At 37.7% G+C, this 22,620-nt stretch overlaps 1 protein-coding gene across 2 annotated transcripts in view; it reads left to right on the forward strand.

Annotated features, from left to right (window-relative positions):
- LOC126297805 (LMBR1 domain-containing protein 2 homolog) overlaps positions 1-15,861 on the forward strand; it is a 110,670-nt gene extending 94,809 nt beyond the window's left edge. For both annotated transcript variants that reach the window (XM_049989010.1, XM_049989011.1), the window contains 4 exons: positions 3,715-3,954; positions 5,825-6,023; positions 8,412-8,525; positions 14,985-15,861. In XM_049989010.1, the coding sequence (XP_049844967.1) occupies positions 3,715-3,954; positions 5,825-6,023; positions 8,412-8,525; positions 14,985-15,277 (846 nt within the window). In that variant the 3' untranslated portion in view covers positions 15,278-15,861. The remainder of the gene's footprint in view (positions 1-3,714; positions 3,955-5,824; positions 6,024-8,411; positions 8,526-14,984) is intronic.
- The last annotated feature ends 6,759 nt before the right edge of the window (positions 15,862-22,620 follow it).

Here is a 22,620-nt window from a genome sequence, read left to right on the forward strand (position 1 = left end):
CAGCCATTTTGAGAGAGACATTGTGGCATTATTTAAACATGTGCTTACCTCAACTTATTTCTTACTCAGTGACCAAGTGGACCGTGCCGCCATGGGACGTCTTCTGTCTCCCATGGTGGCCAACTATTTTATGGAAGACTCTGAGCAAAAAGTCGAAAAGTCTCAAACCTTCTTGTTTCTGGTGGTATGTAGATGATACTTTTGTAGTGTGGCCTCACAGAATGGAGACATTACCTGTGTTTCTCCAGCATCTGAACTCGCTCCATCGCAATATACATTTCACAATGGAAATGGAAAAATATGGCATCTTACCATTCATGGATGTCTTAGTCAGAATAAAAGCTGATGGTACACTGGGACACAGCGTCTATCACAAATCAACTCATATGGAGCTATATTTGCAGACCAAAAGTTGTCATCATCCTGCAAAATGCGGTAGTCTCCTACGCTCTTTGGTGCATAGAACACATGTAGTCTCAGATGCCGACAGTCTACCTGGTGAGCTACAACACCTGAGAACGATATTCCAACAGAATGGCTATTCCGATAGGCAGACACACCATGCATTCAGTCCTAAGCAAACTCAAAGCAAGGGTATAAATGAGTATGTGGAGGCGCCCACTGCAAAAGCGTTCTTGCCCTATTTTGATGGCATGTCTTCGAGAATAGAAAGAATCCTCAAAAAGTATGATGTCAGGTGTGTTTTTTGGCCACCATCAAAATTAAGGAATGATTGTGCTCGGTCAAAGGCCATCTTGGCCTTAGGAAACATGCCGTGTATAAAATCCCATACCAGTGTGGAAAATCTTATATTGGACAGACATGCCAAACCGTGCAAGAACATTGCGTCAAACACCATCGTCATACACGCCTGGGGCAACCTGATAAATCAGTGGTAGTTGAGTATTGCCTGGACACAGGACATCATATGCTTTACTAACAGACGGAAATTTTATCTCCATCATCATCTTTCTTTGTTGTTAAGGAGTCCATACATATCCATATGGCAGACAATCTTATCAACAGGGTTGCAGGTTTTCAACTAAGTGCCATCTGGAATCCAGCACTGGCTGCCATTAAATTGAAAACAGGGAAAACAAGAACTTCCGATTCATCAAGTGACACGACACGCAACTGAGATTTAGTTCAGACTTTAACTGCAGGGGTGTCCGGCAGCACAGTCATTGCCCATAGCGCACGGGCGGATGGCCTTTCTGCGGCTCTCAGCAGGGGGCACCAGGAGCACCTCTTTCCTCCAACTGCGAGTGTCTTCCCATGCACGCGTGTTACCTGCTCCCGAAATGATAAATTCTGACGTCGCTGTGTGATTATCATCAGCTGTGTCTTGCAGCAGTGACAGCAGCAGCTACCACCACGTGATGATGTCGAGCAGTTGCACCGATGAAATATTGTGCGAGTTACACAATATGATCCGGCAGCAAACCAGAGAAGCATATTTGCACTGTGTCTTCCTTTTGTTAAATGTTAATACTGAACAGGATATAAAATCTGTTAAATCTGAACTCAAGAGGGTGATCAATAAGCCGAAAATTGATTATTTTAGGACACTCCTCAGAGACATTCACAGGCGTGATGTTTACAGGCTCATGGCATGAATGAAAAATATAACACTTTTACTAATAAAGGGCTTACCTTATTTGAACACTGTTTTCCCCAAAAACTTACCAAGGTTAGAGCAAAGTCTACAAAGAAGCCATGGATTATTCGATGAATAGAGGTATCATGTAAAACAAAAAGAAAACTGTATCTGTCAATTCAAAACAGTTCTAATTGATGCTATAGCACATTACAAGAAATAATGAAAAATATTAAAGATTGTAATACGGACATCAAAGCAAATATATTACAAGGAAAAAATAGTCATAACAGATAACAAGAAAAAGACAATATGGGATATAGTGAAGGAGGAGACTGGTAGAACCAGACATGAAGAGGGACATATAGCATTAAGAGTAAATGATACATTGGTGACAGATGTGTATAGTGTTGCAGAACTTTGTAACAAACACTTTATAATTGTTACTGAAAAGATGGGATTGTCAGGTTCTGTAGATGCCGCCATGGGATACCTCAGACCAGACTTTTCAAGTAACTTCCGTAATATGAATTTGATCCCCACATCTAGTGGGTATGATGAAATATCAACAGAGTTAATTAAAGAATGTGATTCTGAGTTAAGAAACATATTAAGCTATCTGTGTAACTAGTCATTTATCCGTGGAATATTTCTTGAATGGTTGAAATATGCTGAAGTTAAGCCACTGTTTAAGAAGGGAGATAAAGAAATAGCGTCAAATTTCTGTCCAATTTCAGTTTAACCAACATTCTCAAAAATTTTAGGAAAGGTAATGTACAATTGGCTTTACAACATTTATCACAAATGACATACTGTCCAAGTTGCAGTTCGGATTCCTAATTGGTTCTGATATTGATAAGGCTATCTACACTTACAGTGAAAATTTGCTTAATTCATTAGACAAAAAATTGCAGGCAACTGGTATATTTAGTGATCTGTCAAAGGCATTAGACTCTGTAAATCACAATATCCTTTTAAGTAAATTAGAATATTATGGTGTAACAGGAAACACTGCAAAATGGTTCAAATCTTATAACTCTGGCAGGAAACAAAGGGTGGTATTAGGAAAGAGACATGTATTAAGCTATACATGTAAGCTTGTTCAGGAACACACATTTTCAGTAACTTGCCAGCAGCCATAAAAAGCTTAACAACCAATGGAATTCAGTTTAAGAGAAGCCTAAAGAATTTATTGGTGGCCAACTACTTCTACTCCATTGATGAATTTCTCAGTAGAACCAACTGACATGTACGATCTAACTTCTGCACCATTTCAGTGCAGTAATGTGTAATGTATTATTATTTTTCTGACATGTTCTATGTCCTGGAGGACCTCCTCACTACGAATCAATTGGAATGAAAGTAAATATAATGTAATCTAATCAAGATTTTTTATTTCAGAGTGTAAGATCGTCCGTTTTTAGTTCAGCCTGACACATGCATTTGCTTTAGTTTTTATAAGTACTTTGGTTAGCTTGTTTCTTTTGTGGTATGTTTTGTAAACTGACTTCCATAATTGTTCTGCAAGTGTGTTAGTTTTACGTAAATAGTGGTCTTACAAATTGTAGTCATGCTTGGTACAAGCATTTTAGTACAGGCACTAATGATCAATTTCAAACATCTAGTAACCACCACCATAACCATCACACAACAAGGTCACTGCTGATTTCCAAGTCTATATTTATTTAATCTGAGTTTATACTTCATCTCAAATGACTGTGTTGGCATTGAGACATTAAATCAGAAGTTTCCTTTCTTTGTTCTGAATAAATCTGAAAAAGTGGGAAAGCTTTAGAATGCATGCACAAGCAATATTGGCCAAAGTAAGGAAGACTTTGAATTAATGTATCAGTGAAAGCACTGAGTATTTAACTACTTTCTACTTTACTATTTTTCAAAATATATTTTTGGTTTTTTTGCTTCATTTATATCCATTGTAATATAATAAATTATAAAGAAAATGAAGAAAAAGAAAAACATAACTTTCTTAATTAGGTATTTTCTTATATCTCCCTTAATTTGAAGGATTTATTGCAAAACTTTTTGGTGAGATTTTGTAGTGTTTTTTTCATTCAGCCATGTAAATTTTTTAATATATGTATTTCTCTAATCACTAGGTTCTTTCAACATTGGTCATTGCATACTTGTGCTATTGTGCCTATTCTACAGTTCTCAAGATTAAATTTTTAAACCTCTACTACCTTGCTCCACATCATCAGACAGATGAATATTCACTTATCTTCTCTGGAATGATGTTATGTAGGCTCACACCACCTATTTGCCTAAATTTTTTGGGACTGATCCACATGGATAGCCATGTCATAAAAACACACATCATGGAGACTTACTACACACAGGTAGGTGCTGTTGTATATATACAATACTACTTTTGAGTGGCACGGATACAGTAATTAGTAGTAGCCATTTATTTTTTCATCATTGTGTTATTTTTATTGAATTTTATGAAGCCTGAAATTGAAAAGACGATGAGTTTATATTCCATTTAGTACCACCTATGTAATATATCCCATGGATATCATTTTCCTGGTCTGTTTGAGTTCTAGCTGTCATTATTTTGTTGTGAAATTGAGAGCATGAGTTACATGTTGTAGATATATCAGCTTCCTACCCTTGAGTGACAAACATGATGACAGTTTTGTTTAATCACACAAAATTAGGTCACTTTGGATACCTGGTTTTAATAACAATACGTTTATGTTAAATGTTTGGAACCAGTTGTCTGGACACAAAACTTAACTCCTGCCAGGCATTTGCACTCATTTCAGGATAACCCTCCATTCCTCTGCTCTTTTAAAACCTACCCCACAGTTTTGTTGCTAAACCTTTTCTGTAAACTTGCTGCTTTTGACCATCTGTGTTTCCTTACCTCAGTTTTTCCAATTCCCTTCTATAGTCAGTCATGATAAAGCCTTGAGCAGTCTAAACACTTTAACACAGTGAGAAATTAGTGCTACACTCACTTATTGTATTGCAGTCATTGTTCATGATTACAGAATGTTCTTGTTAATAAGAATGTTGACCATGTATCATTTGCTTATTTAATTTATTTATTTGAAGCAAATCAATCTTAGATATGTTTCACTGAAATGGGGCACACATTTGTGAGGATTATATATTTTTGTATAGCCCCCACCACGTGACACAATTATACCAAAGCTGAAAATGCGCCCAAGTTGTGATAAAAAAATCTTTCAATATTATGTCTACATGCCAGCTCTTCTCTGCATGAGGCACTGCTTCACGCAACATTGCACCTCATATATGTGTAAGGCAGGTTCCCATATGGTAACGAGAGTGAATCTGTTGTCTCAGAGTATTACATTATATGCAAGGCAGTGGATCCTCTGTCCAAGAGACCCATCTGTTGTCCATGAAATTAGGACATTCAGAAGTGATGAGTGACTGCCTCTGCTTATATTCATATTGAGTTTAATACTATGATGGAGGGAGTTAATCTGATAATGATTGTAAGAGATTCAGTGGAGATTTGCATTGCCAATACTTTAGTAAACTGAGACATCAGATTTCAATCGAGCAACATATGGAAACATATTGTACACCTGCTCAAAAACAAATGTCAACAAAGGTTGAGGGAGACAGTGTTCATCACAAGGATGTTAATACCAAGTAGTCTTGTTAGTGCAGATTCATAAACTTTTTTCATTTTGGGTATAGCTGGACAGTGGGATGGGCAGTACACAAACATAATCATCACTTGTGTGTGGTTACCTTCAGTACTTTAGGTTACTAGATGATAGCAGGCTGGTATGTTACTGAAATAGTTTGTTATTTTTACAATGTTATCTTCATGGACATTGAAGAACCACACAAATGTGAGATATTTGTTACTGTAAAAAAATTTCTACTGTTTACTTACTTCCTGATTCTTATTTTTATTGAGAAATAGTTGTATTGTGAGTGCCATCTTACATCACATGAGCTAATTACAAGTCATACATTTTGTGACTGCAAAATAATGTAAATCTCTTATATATAGCCTGATATCGATACAACAAAATATGTATTTACTTAAAAATCACCTCTTACTGTATACTACTTTCATAATATTCATAAATTGTAGTCTCACACACATTCAAATATAATTTTTTTATTATTTGTGTAGCAAAGCAGAATTGTATGTATTATGGAAACATCGACAAGATGGCATACATAGTTGTGAAAATATATATTTTTTTCTTTTAACAGGTAATGGGACATATGGATGTTGTGCCCATTATATCGGATGGCTTCAATGTGTATTTTCCTATAGCCGTCCTGGCATTTTGCCTTGCAACTTACTTTAATGTTGGGTCTCGTATTGTGTCATGGATAGGATTTCACCAGTTTTTGGGTGATGAAGAAACTGCAGACTTGGTTGCTGATGGAAGAGCACACATAAGAAGAGGTAGGCTCATAGAAACAAAACTATGCATTAAAACTTAATATACTAAAGAGTCAGGAAATGTACAAATGATGTTTTTGCCTAATCTTCAATTTTTGTGTGGAATTTCAACAAGCATACATGCTGGTACTTGTTAAAAATAGCTAAAAGTAGGCACAACCATTGGGTGGATATGGATCAATAGGAGTAAGATCCTGAAATACAGAAAACAGATTTAGTGAAGGAATTAGTGATATATTTTCATTGGGTAGTGCTAGGATAGTAAGGGCAAGAACAGACAAAGAAAAAAATGGCTTAAACATTGTTCCACTTTGAATGTGTGAGAATGCACTAAGATTTTTACAGACAAGGGAACATTTCCATGTTCAAATAAGCAATCATGATGAAACTGGACAAATGTAAAGAGTGGACAAAATAATGCAATACATATTTTTTTTGTTTTTGCCCAATTTTCCTTTTAAGGAATAAAACACACCCTAAAAGTTAATTTGGTATATTAGGTTTCAAGGGGATATCTTGGAAGCGATTATAGATAAAAAGTGTTTCTCATGTAAAAGTTTATATGTAATTAACACACTCAAAAACTGTACCGTCAACTTTATCAGTGATATGAAATTCTGAAGATCACCCAACCACCATTGATCATGGAAAGTGAAAAATTTTCTTAATACTCAATGCAACTTTCAAGCCACATACATTGTGTAGTAAAACTTCTTTCTGAAATACCATTTCTGGGAAATTTTAGTTTATGCTTTACATTCATGATTATTTTTTAATAATGTAAATGTGGGTATGTTGTTAATTTAAAGTAATAGGTAACTCATTACTATGTTAGAAAATGATTAAAATATTACCTGAGCATAAGGAACTAGTTCACCTAGTGATCCCAAAGTGCTCGCCACAGGTACAAATTGTGAGAAGATTTTCAGATATAGTTCTGTTGAATAATTATGATGTCAATGTTCACTTGAGAAACAATATAATCAAATGCAGCCACTAGTACATACTCAATTATCTTTGCCAAAGCTTACCAGTGTACTGAAATATGCCTCATACAAATCAGGATATTTAGAGGATCACCTGCAAAAAATTTAAATACTGCTGAATTTTGTGTTATAATGTGTTCTCCATCTTGTATATTATGTGAAGAAATTGCATGCCAATTTACCTTTTGTGGTGTGTTTTGCTGCTTAAAAGTGAAATTGGGCTCAAGAAAAAATCACATATTACATTATATTGTCCACACACCCACCAAGTTTCATCAAAATCATTTATTTACACTTCAGAATGTTCCCTTGTGAGTGAAATGGCACAGTGGTAAGTAGACTGGTCTCACCTTGGAACTGAGGGACTGAGCATAATTCAGAGTTGAGTCCAATTGTCCCGATAAAAATTTGCAGTGGTTTCCCAAAATCAGATAAGACAAATGCTGAACTGGGTATTTTTTAAAGGACATGTCCAATTTCCCTCTCTATCTTTCCTCTATCCAAGCTTGTGTCCCATTTCTAATATCATCAGTGGGACAGTGAATCCTCATTTTCTTTCCTTCTTGATAGGAATAATTTTTACTTTCTTTTTGCTTTGCCTCCCCGTTTCATGCAGGCTTATAATTCACAAACAGGAGAAACTATATTAGAATTTGGAAATAATATACACTTACTACTTAATTTTTCCTCAATAATTTTTTATTCTATAGTGCTTTCCTTTACAGTTCATGTTAGCCACTAAGCTGACCATAAACTAGTTTATGATGGTTAAAACATGCAGTTTAAATTTGCAGAATTTCTTAAAAGCAGAAGTTAACATAAATTGAAGTGAATTAATTACTTTGTCATGAGAGTTCCAGATACCAGCATATAATAAATATAACTGGTTTAAGATACTTTGTGAACATGTATTTTCGTCAGTTTATATCTATAAAATGTAGCCTCTACATTTTAGCAGTCTGCAAAAGAAAAGAAGTTTTATACTAAACCATCATTATGCACTGATTTAGGTAGCATTTCACATTGTAATTGTATGTCACAGGAAAATGTAGGCATCTACTATTATATACCCACTGTGTTTTTAGTTTGTCTTTGTAGCTTAGTGGGTAAGAATTGGTCCCTTATTGCTTTTTCAACCCTCACAGTTATTTGTGTATGTGAAAAATTCTGGACATCACTATGGTTTGGAGTCCACATCCCACTATAACTGCCTGAGTAACTCAGCTGGAATGTTGGGGGAAGTTAAGGGCTTATCACCCCAATAGCACCATGCATATTAAAAGCAGTACAGTTTTAAAAACCAGTCTTCAGATTGAGGGCAGCTTTACCTTTAATATAAAATATCTGTTGTGTGTTTTTATTGCAAGAGAATCTTAAATTTATTGTCTTGTTTTTACTGTGATAGAAATGAGAAGACGTCAAAGAGTCGAAGACTCAGTAAATCGTCGTAAAGCTTACGAAGAAAGGCTGCAAGACAGTACTCGATACAGGTCATCTCGAGAAGCTGCTGATGAGAGAGGTGAGATTATAATTGTTGTAAATCACTTCTTCAACAACACTGATTTTATTAAACAAAAATTATGTACAAATAAATCACAGAACGTAATAGTTCCAACTTCACTGGAAATATACAAAACAAGAGAGTTCACCTCTTGGCGAACACTCACAGTTAACTGGAGGAGGGCACTGTGTGTAGATGTAACTGGTAGATACTCAAATACACCCAGTGCTCCCATTACACTCATATGCCATCAGTTTGTTCACTGAAAATAACAGTTGTCGGTTGAACAGTAAGTGCAGATAGTCCCACTTTCATGCAGACAGCTAAGTTTATGTGCTTCCCAGAGGTTGACAGTAGGTAACACAAAGTCCAAATCATAGTCCAAGAGAGAACCACATAGCTCAGAAACTTCCTGGCAGATTAAAACTGTGTGCCCGACCGAGACTCGAACTCGGGACCTATGCCTTTTGCGGGCAAGTGCTCTACCAACTGAGCTACCAAAGCATGACTCACGCCCGGTACTCACAGCTTTACTTCTGCCAGTACCTTGTCTCCTACCTTCCAAACTTTACAGAAGCTCTCCTGCGAACCTTGCAGAACTAGCACTCCTGAAAGAAAGGATATTGTGGAGACATGGCTTAGCCACAGCCTGGGGGGATGTTTCCAGAATGAGATTTTCACTCTGCAGCGGAGTGTGCGCTGATATGAAACTTCCTGGCAGATTAAAACTGTGTGCCCGACCGAGACTCGAACTTGGGACCTTTGCCTTTTTTCGGGCAAGTGCTCTGCCAACTGAGCTACTGAAGCACGACTCAAGCCCGGTACTCACAGCTTTACTTCTGCCAGTACCTCGTCTCCTACCTTCCAAACTTTACAGAAGCTGAGGGTGAGGGTGAGGTGGGAGGGTAGGGGGGAGAGTGAGAGTGAGGGGGGAGGGGAAGGGTGTAGGGGGAGGGGGAGGGTATGAGGGTGAGGCGAGAGTTTGGGGGCAGGAGGGTGAGGTGGCGAGCGGGAGGGTGAGGCGTGAGGGTGAGGTGGGGGGTGAGCGGGAGGGGAGGGTGAGGTGGGGGAGGGGAAGGTGAGGTGGGAGGGTGAGGGGGAGTGGGCAGGGTGAGGGTGAGGGTGAGGGTGAGGGTGAGGGGCGAGGGTGAGGGGTGTGGAGTGAGGGGGTTAAGGGGAGGGGCGAGGGGGAGGGGACAGGAAGGGGGAAGGGAAGGGGTGGGGGGCAGTCAAGTAGAACCCACCATGCCATTTCAAGGGATTATGAGACCACAGTGAGTAGTCCACAGCAGTAAACAGTACAGGCTGCCATCTCAGGAGATACAACATCGACACTTGAATCAGAGGCAGGTGTGTGTAGACTGTACCAAATTTCAACCTTTCACTTGCATGAGATGTCAACTTAGCACTATCACCAGAATGAGAAATGTGGTGAGTGGATCATAACATAATACTGAAATGAGGTCTACAGCTGCGAAAAAGGCTGAAAAACCACCTAATATGAATACGAATGGTAGTGAGGTCCCCACACAGCGTATTGTCTTACCTGACTCATTTAAGTTAATCTCGAGAGCTTTTAATGGAAATAAAGATGAACTTAGAAAATTTTTAGACACCTGTGGACATCCAGCAATTAAACCAATGCCAAGTCATAGTTATAGTGTGCTATTAAAAATTTTTAAAACATGGATTGTAGGGTGTAGCTCAAAGTAAACTACTTGTAGCATTTGACAGCAACTTGGACAGATGTGAAAGGAATTTTAGTGGAGAACTATCAGTCAAAACAGACTCTGCATTACCATGCATGTTCATTATTCTCTTGTAGAAGGAGAAGTCCTGAAAATATGGCTGAAAGGGCAAGTTGTGTTGACACATTGCTACACCAATTTTGAGAAGCCCTCCAGGAAGTGATAGGGCATCAGATGTTCCTGGTAGCCATGCTCTAGTTGGGAAGCTGGCACGAGCAGTGTTTATACAGAGCATTAAGACTGCTCTGAGAGAGGGAGGAGAGGATGTAACATTAGCACAAGCAGTAGATCTAGCATTAACACAAGAAGCATCAATCGCATCTTATAAAGAAAGGTTCAGTGAATCCAGTTGCCAGAGAGACTACTGTTTTATGTATAAGAGAGAAAGCCATCATTCGAGGGATTGCACTATGGGGAAACATGTCAGGAAAATTGATGCCATGCAGCTGACTTGTAATGTAGCATAAAAATGGGCACCCCATCCTCACCATCACCAAGAAGGATAGAGGAAACACTATGCAGAGATCATCACAAGGAAACTGGAAGCCAGTGACTGACAATCTGTCATCGATGCAATCTTCAAGGGTATCCAGGACTGGGTGATCAGGCATGGCTTGTGATATGCTATGTTTGTAAAGAAATAGGACACACATCCTAATAGTGTCATGCTGATGCTAGACTAGTGAATATGACAACTCAGAAACCAGGAAATTAAAGAATGCCTTGAGTATACAGTACACCCATGCCGAAAAGTTATACTCAGTAGACTGTAAGCACAGGAATAATTTTGTAAATATAAGATGCACCCAGGGAAGTGCTGGAACATCAAGTTTCATAGCAGACAGTGCTGCTCAGGTTAGCATAATAAAGGAATCAGCATTGAATGATACTGTGGCCAGTAATGCCAATGAAAGAATAAAACTTAGAGAGATAATGATGAATGTATGAGAGAAGCACGTTGGAGCCACAACATTAACACTGAGGATACATTGTGTGTGTGTGTGTGTGTGTGTGTGTGTGTGTGTGTGTGTGTGGGAGGGTGGGTGTGGGTGGGTGGGTGCACGGGGGAGGGGGAAGTAACGCAAGTTTCACGTAATGAAGTTTGAGTTAGATGTCCGATATGAAGGAATTTCAGGCAGACTTATGCAATAGGTGAGTCTTAGCACAGAGAATAATTTGTAATTAGGGAATACTGTGGATATTACTAAGTGACCAAGAAGCAAACTTCCTAAGTGACTTAAAAGGATGCATTGAACACTAACAAAATATCTATGCCATTATGTGAGAATGAAGCAAGAAAACTGGCATAAATGGGTGCAGTACACGCAAACAGATTAAAGAAGTTTATTTAACTTTAGTCACAAGAGGTTGTGGTAAAACCAAGTTCATTTGCTCTGAAACATAAAGGGTCACTTTGTATCTATTAACCTAATTCTGGAAACAGTAGCAAATAAGAAGAGAGGACACAAGGAAGATATCAATGGAAATGTAAAAGTTAGGAGTTTAGAAATTCAGAGATTAAAGCAGGAGGAATAGGGCAGCATATGCATACACCAATTAGAACATACGTTAGGGTTGCAAAAAAGAGCATCAGAGACAGAGACCCAAACAGGAAACAGGCATTTCTGTTTGTGTGTTAATGATCACCACCACCCTCATAAGTAAAGGAGTGATGTTTGGACATCTTAGATGCACCATTTAGTGCAGAAAGTGGAGAGAAAGGAAGTTATGACCATTTGCACGAAACTGTGATCCAGCCCATGGAAAAATTTTGTAAGAAGTCTCCTATTATTTCATTAAAATCATCTGATTGTATCGAGCCTTGTTACAGTTCAGTTTGTATTGTGATATTGATAATCACCAATAGATACATTTTTATATGCAAAACAAAATGAAGAGATGTAAGTAACAACGATGCTTGACTCTTGTAATCCTTACAGATGTACTGATGCATAAATCACCATAATTATGTATATATCCACTGAGATCATTAGTCACAGTATGAAAGGATGCATCCACCAGCCCCAGGTCACATGACAAAACACCAGCAGCATATTTAAGGGCAGCTGCAAACTGCCATGGCCTCATCCGTTGCAACCCTCAGGAACACACATTTTCAATAGCTTGTCAGCAGCTATAAAAAGTTTAACTACTAAGGAAGTTCAGTTGAAGAGGAGCCTAAAGGGTTCATTGATGGCCAACTCATCCTACTCCATTGATGGATTTCTAAGTAAACCCAACTGATTTGTACAGGTTACTAATAACATCAAATAATGCCAGCCTTATAAACAATCTAACTTCTGTACAAATTCAGTGCAGTAATGTGACCAATGTAAACAAATGTCATAAAACAATTTTTTAATTTGGGGATGCATGGGTACATATAGCCTCAGTGTTTGAAGATTTGTATGTTTTGTGAGAAAGTTAATGTTACCAGTTAAATGAAAATACGTTTAAGATTCCTTGTCTTATTCCACATCCATGAGGACCATTTCACTTTAGATCTGTGCTAAGTACATTAGTCTATTTTCCTTTGTAAATATTTATTGTGTAGTTTTGTTTTGTAACATGGTCTGCATCCTGGAAAATCTCCTCCCTATTGGAATGATAATTACCGAATACAAAAAAGTGTACCTGTTATTCATAACTCTCTAGGACTGATAAGAGGGAGGGGGTGGGAGAGAGAGAGAGAGAGAGAGAGAGAGAGAGAGAGAGAGAGAGAGAGAGAGAGGAGCACTAGTGGCAGGTGTTAAAAGAGAAGTGTTGCATATCTGAGAGAGGTTTACTACTGAAATTTTGAGTGAGAACTTTCTGAGAAATGTTGGACAACATATTACTTCTTCCCAAATACATCTTACAAAATGACCACAATAAGAAAATTCAAGAAATTAGAGCTGATAACATTCATTCTTCCCATGTGCCATTTGCGAGTGGAACAGGGAAGAGGGAATCAGTTAGTGGTACCAGAAGTATCCTCTGCCACACACCATTAGGCGGCTTGTGGAGTATGATTTAGATGTAGATTGATATAGATTACCTTAGTTGCGCTGCTGTCTCAGTTGTCGCTCTCTGGGTTCCAAGTCATCTGGGTATCCCTACGAATGAGCTGGCTAACTGTTTGGCTACATAAGTGATTACTCATTCAACATTCACTATGACATCCCAATTGCAGATTTGCAGGTAGAAATAAGACCTTTCCTCACTCAGGAATGGAACATCTAGTGGTCTATTGCCACTTCTAATAAACTCCACTTATGTAGGAGACTACTGCTGTAATGCACTCCTTCCTCCCTCTGAGAATGGATCCACCATTCCCTATTGACTCCACATTGGTCATGCCAGATTAACCCATAATTTTATTTTATGTAATGAGCCAGCCCTATATTGTGGTTGCAGAGCCTTACAGATAATAGCTCACATCTAGGTGGAATGCCCCCTCCTTGTGGCTCTCGATGTGGAGCAGTCTTATGGATTCTTTGCCCCTATTATTGATGGATGACTCACAGACAGTTGAACTTATTCTCAATTTTCATCATGAAAGTGGCTTTTATATTCGGATATAAGGTTTTTAAATGTATGTTCAGGCTGGGGGCAGGGCAGTTGGAATTGTGGTTTCTCCCGCCACATGCTGGGTTTGGAGGACACTCGACCCTACCTCCTTTGCCAACTGCCTTGGTCATCCCTCTTTTACTCTGTTTCAATTGCTTTTAGATGCAATTGTCCACTTTTTTTTCTGCCACACCCCTCATTTTCTTTTAGGGATAGCACAGTGATGGATTTTGGGTGCTGCTTCCGTCTTTAACACATCAACTGTAAAGGTTCAGGGGTGAGACCCCATCACATGCAGAGCCCCAGGTTACACTCACCTGGCCCCACCCACCTCCTGTCCTGATTGTCTCTCTCTCCTTATTGAATTGTCAGTCCAGCTGATATCTTTTACATTTTTAACCTACTCACTTTCATGAAGCTCCCAGCTAGAAGCAATTCTTTACTCTGTAACTTTCATCCTTACTCAGGTAGGGTGGGGGTCGGATGTGGGTGGAATTTGTCTTGCCGCATATGGGCCCTTGGAGAGCTCTCATCTGCTGTGACCTACATTCCAGTCTGCCCCATATTCTTTTGTTTGTCTTTAAATTATTTCTCACCTCTGGAATATACTGCTTTTGAGGCCTTGGTTTTACCACTCCTACATACTTTCATAATTCAACCAAATTTTTGGCTGATGTTACTAACTCCAGATGAACTCTCTCTTAAGCAAGGGACTGATGACCTCACTGTTTAATCCGTTAACTCCCAATCAATCAGTACTGCTGGCAGATACTTTTGAATCAACCGATTTGAGAGAATGATCCAACAGTTGGATATCATAGGTTAATAACAGTACAATAATTTAAATAAACTGTATAACTTATGTGTTTATTGATTGGCAAGATGGGTACGCATAAACAAAGGATGTTAATTTAAAGATTGATGTTAGTTATTATATAACTGTGAAGAGTGATAACTATAAACGTAACTGGCAGGTCTTGACAGAATGCTGTAATCTCCTTGTACTATATCTTAAATTAGCATATTTTGTGCAAAAAGCACAGCCATTATGAAAGTTATAAATGTGTTGTATCTAACAAAAAATCAAGGAGAAGCTTTCAGTTCATGGCATATTCATATGTGGAGCTCTTTCTTTTATCAAAATAAATAGTATATGTAATTATTTATTTCTTTGTTTCAGTGCAACCTCTTCATCGAGAAGATTCAGGAGAATCAGCTCGTGCGGTACTTCTGCGTGATGTGGAACCTGTCGATTATGTAGAGACTGTGCCAGCAAGAAGATTTACCCAAGGACGTAATCAGTATTACACCAATGTTGAGTTAGAATCAAATGAAAATAGTGTGCATACACACACTGATGACACGTTACTGTATCAGAATGGCTCTGAAAGTGTTATCGAACCTGCTTTCGGGTACCAGACATCAAGAGATAGACATGGTCTTCCTCCAAGAGGATTATTTGATGATGTTTAATGTTTGTTACAGATATAAAAAGAAATGAACTATTTACTATACAAAGGATAGATATTATGTATAAAAATATTGTCAATCTGTTGTTACCTACTTGTAGATACTATGATTCTGAAGGTGGCTTGACAGAATGTGAGAGGTGACTTTGGTCATCATTGCAAGTGATATTCACATTCAAAAGTAAAGCAAAGCACACATTAACTGTGTGTTGATTCACATATGAAACTGTTATAGTCAATCTCAGCATGGTTTGTAGTCTTACACCGAGTATCATAGGTTGAAAAATTTTGCCTCAGAGAACTTCTACTCAGTTTTGGTCAACAGAATACTCAGTTCAGAATAAGGTATAATTTTTTTGTAATCACAACAAAAATGTGATAATTTAATTCTGACAGTAATGAAAGATGTTACATATTCCTGTATTTGCTGACATTTATTGTGGTTAACTTTTTTGTATCAATGATTGTATATTTTCTAGTGGACATACTGTGTAATTTCTGTGCTAACTTTACTGTCTAAATGGACGAGGGTGCGCTGAAAAGTAAAAAACTCTTAAAGCTTTGTTAATAAAACAAATATTACTGATATTCTACATCTTTATTCTTCATGTTTACATATTTATTTCTCAGCGTAGTCACCCTGGCAATGACCACATTTCTCCCAATGGTAGACCAGTTAGTTGATACCATCACTGTAGAATGCTTGACTTTGTTGTTGGAGCCGCAACCTCACCTCTGCTTGCAGCACTTCATCACTATTAAAGTGAAAGCCTCGAAGGTATCCTTTAAGTTTTAAAAACAGGTGAAAATCAGATTGGTGTAAGCTGGAACTCTATGGAGAATAATGGATGACAGTGAATCAAAGGCATCAGGTTGTTGCAGATGTCACATTGATTGTGTGTGATCTGGCACTGTCATGCCGAAACATAGGGTGATCCATGTGTGGACGAACACTTTGAATTCAAAACTCGATTACAGCACACTGTTTCTCATGTACCCACATAGTAAAGTTAGACACCGGAGAAACGACAAGAATAACCATGTAGAATTATAATAATGTTTGTTTCATTTTAAAAGCTTTAAGAGTTTTCACAAATGATTCAGAGGAATCACTTTTCATCAAGCACTCATATTATCACATCATAGTATGCTAAACAGTTCATGTGGACTCGGCCACCAGCGACACTTCACACTTCATGGGTTGTAGTGGAATGTTTGGCACTTCATTCACAGATGAGAAAGAAGTATATGCGTGGTGTTCTATATGCAAATATTTTCTGCTATTTTGTTTTAGTCAGAGTAATGTTGTGGTTCCTGTTTACTGTCATTTTGTGAAAGACATAACAAGTTTTGGATATACATGTTACCTTGCTTTGCAGGAAAAGTTATGAAAGAACTTGTGACCTTTCATGTAATTTGTATAATAAGTCTTTAGTAGATAACTAATGTTTTGTTTTTCCATTTGTTTGTGAGTCATTATAAATGCTGTCAATTTTTTTTTAATGCTCGCACTTGGTGATGGTTGGTTAAATGTTGTCAGTGTGAGTGTACTCCATGTGTTGTACGTGTGTATTCCACGTGTTGTACTGTTTACGAATAATTTCTGTTCGTATACTGTGTCAATCCTGGAGTCCACTTAGCAAAAACCCTACCTCCACATAAAAGAAATTGGACAACTCACATCATTAAGAAACTGCATCCCCATGCTGTTGCAAATGCAATATGCATTATTACAAACAGCACCTAATATTCAAAACAAACACAATGTGCATTTCATATGGAAATTAAAGTTGGTGGAAGACTCCTAAAGGTGGTTGTTGGCAGTCTTGAGTTCCAAAACGTGACCATGGCGATTTCTCAAGAATGCAGTAAGGTCTGAGCTTTTAGAACTCTGTGAGCAAAGGAGTACATGTTTGCGTCCAGTAACCACCAGACATTCTTAATTATCATAATTCTGTTGGAAGACCCCAAGATGATGTATGGAGAAAAGTCAGTATTTATAGGTTTATATTGTCTGCTAGTTTATTACTAAATTAGTTAAAAGTACTTTCTGTGTGAATACATAATGTGGTAGAATGGTGTGAAATCACTCCCAGTATTGGTGTGTGACAAACTAAAATGTGAAATTCATGAAAAAGGATAATACTTCAGCAGCTAGTAGTTATTTCTTTAAAATGAATAAAATCCAATAAGGTAAAGCAGTTAACAGTGCGTTACTTTAGTGGGCTTGGTCCTATTGGAGGTTGTTGTCCCTTACTTCACTCTAGCCTTTGAAGTGAGTTAAACCCATTTATAATGGTACGGTGTCGACTCTGAACCACTTAGTGGAAATACAATGCCCACTATTTGCTTTGAAGTTACATGAGCAGCAGTGTTCACTAAACTACAATTTAGACATGCATTTGGCAGCTTCTGATTACTTAGACAATGAGTACTTTATAGGTAGACTCTTGTGTATCTCTCACATATATTCATGGAAAAAAACTCTGCTACAATTCTAATGACAGCCCATGCCTGACCATAGTTTCCACATGAGATATTTATGGAACTGCTGTTTGACCATTAACAATCACATTTTCACTGTAAAAGTATGTGACAATTTGCAAACTGCATTGCTTTAAAAATATATCACTGTTGGCCCAAAATGTTGAAAATTGCTCCACTTCGCAACTTAGGTTAACTCCTTTTATATGCAAAACAATGGGAGACATGTAGGGAAGATACAATGTATATAAATGCCACACCAACTCTTAACTCTTATGCTTTTAAAGATGCACACTACTTCATTAAATGTAGGAAGTGGTCATAGTAATGTAATTCAATCATGTACATTATAATTGGTAGCTGAAATACATTGAGAGATAACTCACTTCACATAAGCAGTTTTTGCCAGTAACAGTGTGCGCAGAAAAGGTTTGAAAGCTGCATTAGGTAGTAGGATTTAAACAGAAAAGGTCTTTTGGCACTTAGATGCCATCAACATAAAGTCTTTTCTACTAGGTAAGTTTGTAGCAATAAATAAAAACAGAACAGTCATTGAAAATGTAGCCAAAGACATAAATACTCCTGCTTAGTGTGGCTCATTTTCAATGCACCTGTGCCATGAGAGGAGAGAAACATGTTTTTATCATGTAAATTGAACTTGAGGAGGCGGGGGAAGGAAATGAAAGGGAGGAACTATTGAGATAAGCTGCTTCAGGATTTCATGTGGAATCAGTAGCAATGAGTGAAAATGTGTGCCAGACTGGGACTCAAACCTGGAATCTCCTGCTTGTTAGGCAGTTGCATTAATCACTGCACCATCCAGATAAAGTGCTTATCCCAAATGTGTGAACTGTTTTGACAAACTCCCCAGTCAACTCACATTCCCATCTAGCAGCACCTATCCACAGTCCCTGTCAATGTCCTCCATGCTTGCCAATTTTAGATTCGTGTCAGAGGTCAAAAGAAATGTGCATCTTCACTGAAGATTGTGAATTCATTGTCCATCGAGGCGAATCACTTACATGACTGTGTCCGAAAGAACATTCACATAAATGTGCTTTTATCATCACCATCTGTCTGTAATACACACACATTCATTACACTACAGCCTATTTTCATGCAAATTACCACGTCATTACTGCCCCCTTTACAAACTCATCATGAAGATGCTAAATAATATTAAGTACAAAACCTGGAAGGGATGTTATTTCTTTCATGAGACACCACAAAAATGCATGTGGCTAAAGAATACAACGAGAAGTACTACAACATAAAGACTGAATGCAAAATTACAGTGTTAGACAAGTCACAATATGATTATAGTTTGTAGATAATTTTTTTCATGTATATAATTGTGATGTTCACATGTATAGTACTGCAAAGGAAGAAAGAAGGGCAAAAAAATTACTCTACTTTATATGAACAAGTGCATGTACATAATGTTCCTTGTTAATCCACACAGGAAAATAAAATATTTTTAAAAGTAAATTTAAGTTTTTTTTCCTCTAACTGATTTTCCAAAAGGCCACTAAATATGTAAGTGACAAGTGGCTGTTAGCAGTGTGCAAGCCTCTCGATCAACTTCTTGCAAAGTCACAACTTGCATCTTAGTTTCACCTCTTGCTTTATTATGTAGCTTCTCAGGAGACCTTGCGAGGCTGACTGGGCATGGTGTCATGTGTTCCCACCATAGATAAATTGTCGGTGATCATCATGAATCACACGTCTTCTGCAATGCTTTTTGTAAGCAATATTAACCATTATGTCTTGAAAGTGCTAACATAGCTACAGAATTGTTGAACACTTCCCTGAATTGTATGTAATTTTTTTCCCTTCATTTCAGAGAAATCTTCGATGATTCCATAGATATGTTAATACTCCCTTGGAACAATGGTTAGCATCACTCACAGTAAGCAATGGAGGTGCGAAATATGATTCGTAACCGCCACTAATGGTTTTTCAGTAGTGGAAAGTCCTGAGACCATGCCTAGCTAGACTTGCAAGATCGTCTGAGAAGCTATGCCTTGCATGATTCCATGAGAAGCTATAAGATTGAAAAAGAAGTGAACATAAAGTAATTTGGTGTGTTGTATTAGTCTTAAAAGTATCTGTATAATATTAGGAATATCAGATATTTAATCTGATGTTAGCTGTCAAAAAGGTTACATGTGCCTTGGAAGTATCAGCGATTATTTATTTTCTGTAAAAATGGATGAGAACATTTGTATCATATTTTGGTATAAGAACAGAATAGAGTGCAGCAAATTTTTGTAAATGTTAAGTAATGCTTTTGACAACATGAGGAAAAGGATGCACTGCTACTCATCATAAAGATGACCTGCTAAGATGCAGACAGGCACAACGAAAAGCCTGTTACGTGTTACAGCTTTTGGCCAAAGCTGCCTTCAGCAAAGAAAACAAAAACACATTCACACAAGCAAACACATCACATGTACACATGACTGCTATCACCAGCAGCTCTGACCAGAATCTAAGTAATTTTTTTGGTGAGTCTGCTATGAGTAAAACAAGGGTTTACGAGTGAACAAGCATTTTGAAGGAGGTCATGCAAATGAAGACAAGGAGCGCCCTGGATGCCATGGCATGTAACCAACCAATGCAGTTATGGAAAAAGAGAGAGAGAAGACAATGAACTATTGCCAATTTGTAATTAGAGACATCACTGAGGATGCTGACATATCAGTAGGCTCATGCCAAAAAATTTTTTTGGGTGGTTTGCTTATGAGACAGGTGGCAGCAAAATTTGTTGCAAAGTTGTTGAATTTCAAACAAAAACAGTCGCAAGTGTGAGTTGTTCACAGGTCATTATATGGTATTAAGAAATGATACAGAACCAGTGAAATATGTCTACAGGTGATGAAACATTGGTTTATGGATATGATATCAAAACTAAAGCTCAGTAGTCTCATTGGAACCATTCTGTATTGTCAAGAATGAAAAAAGCTCAACGCACAAAGTCAAATGTTCAGATGATTCTCACTCCATTCTTTGATTTTAACAGCTTAGTGCAGCCCAAGTTCTTGCCACTCTTTGCTTCTTCATGAATTTTTGGCCAAAGGCAATACTGTGATGATGACCCAGCCTCCATATTTGCCAGAAATGACACCATGTGACTTTACCTTTTTTTAGTAGTAGTAGTAGTAGTAGTAGTAGTAGTAGTAGGAGCGGCAGTAGTTGGTGTTCTTTCAGAAGCATAGATAAGATTAAAAACCAATCACAGAGAGCTAGCACCTATCCCAAAGACAGAATTTCGAAAGTGTTTCAAGGACTAGAAAAAGCTCTGAAATGTGTGAATATTATCTGATTTGTTCTGGGTTCTATTTTGAAGAGAAAAACATTGATATAGCCAAATAAAGAAAATTCTTTAAAAAAATGTTTTCATTATTTTATGAACAGATTTTGTATGTAAATTAGGAGATGATACTGCTCATCAGTACAACCTTCAGGAGGTATGGTAGGTGGGTGGGGGGTAAAAGTACACATTTCGTTTTTGGTTTAACTAAATATTTAAAGAAAACTGTGCAGCAATATTATATTAGTTATATATGCAATACGTAGTTGACATGTCGGTAACAATGTGTAAAAGTTTCATACTCATTGAATTATTTTTGGAGGAGCAATAGAGTTTTCCTAAAATATGATTTTGTATACTCTTATCCTATGCTGTGGGGTAAGGGTATGCCGACCTGGATCAAGCGTACTTTTTGCATACCTTTACCCTAGCTGAAGGAAATATGAAGGAGTACAAATAAATACATGGAAAAACAAAGTAGGAACTCTTTTATTTTTTAAAATATCACATGAACTAAATTATTTTATAATTAAGTCTTATGAGGAGCACTCAAATGAAAACCAAACACCCACTATGGAATGGTTCCATTCAAAAGTAATCACCAAATGTGTTAAAATACTTATCCCAGTAGGAGAGATGATCAATTCCTGTTTCGTAAAAGTTGGCCACACAGATCCGTAACCAAGCCCATTCTTGCACTTCGTCATCTGGCTAAAATGACAGTACCCAGTGAAAGAAAAACTACAGAAAAGAAAATTTTATTTTATTTCTCTAAGGTAAATAAACATAAATAAAAATGCATAAATATGCTAGAGGGGCTACACAAGTCAAAGTACAGATTAAGGGGTAAAAGTTCCTAAATGGTTTCTGGATATCGTAAACTTTTACACTGTGTACTTCTACCCTATTAGACCTGCTGCTTACTTTTACACCATTCCACTATCTTCTTTTTTTGGCAATCCACAGATTACAGACACACAAAACCAAAGACATGGAGATCAAGGAGGATATTGGAACCACATAGCCGACAGTTCCGCCATGGTGTTGATCTAAATTTTAAATAGATTTAGGTTCACTCAATCAAAACTATTCAAATTTTACAGTGAAAGTGTAAAGAAGTGCCTTATCCCATTTTTTCCAGTTGTAAGTGTCTGACTGCCGTGAGGTTCCAGAACAGAACTGAAGAGGAGACAAACTTCCTAATAACAGTACCTATACTTTGACAGATAGCTAACACTTGGTTCAAGAATCATAAAAGAAGGTTGTATACATGGAAGAATCCTGGAGATACCAAAAGGTATCAGATAGATTATATAATGGTAAGACAGAAGGTTTATACAAGGGCGATGTACTTGTGGACAATATAATGGAAATGGAAGAGGATGTAGATGAAGACGAAATGGGAGGTAAGATACTGCGTGAAGAGTTTGACAGAGCACTGAAAGACCTGAGTCGAAACAAGGCCCCCGGAGTAGACAACATTCCATTAGAACTACTGACGGCCTTGGGAGAGCCAGTCATGACAAAACTCTACCAGCTGGTGAGCAAGA

Source organism: Schistocerca gregaria, chromosome X (assembly GCF_023897955.1).
Source record: "Schistocerca gregaria isolate iqSchGreg1 chromosome X, iqSchGreg1.2, whole genome shotgun sequence".
Taxonomy (NCBI): Eukaryota; Metazoa; Arthropoda; class Insecta; order Orthoptera; family Acrididae; genus Schistocerca; species Schistocerca gregaria.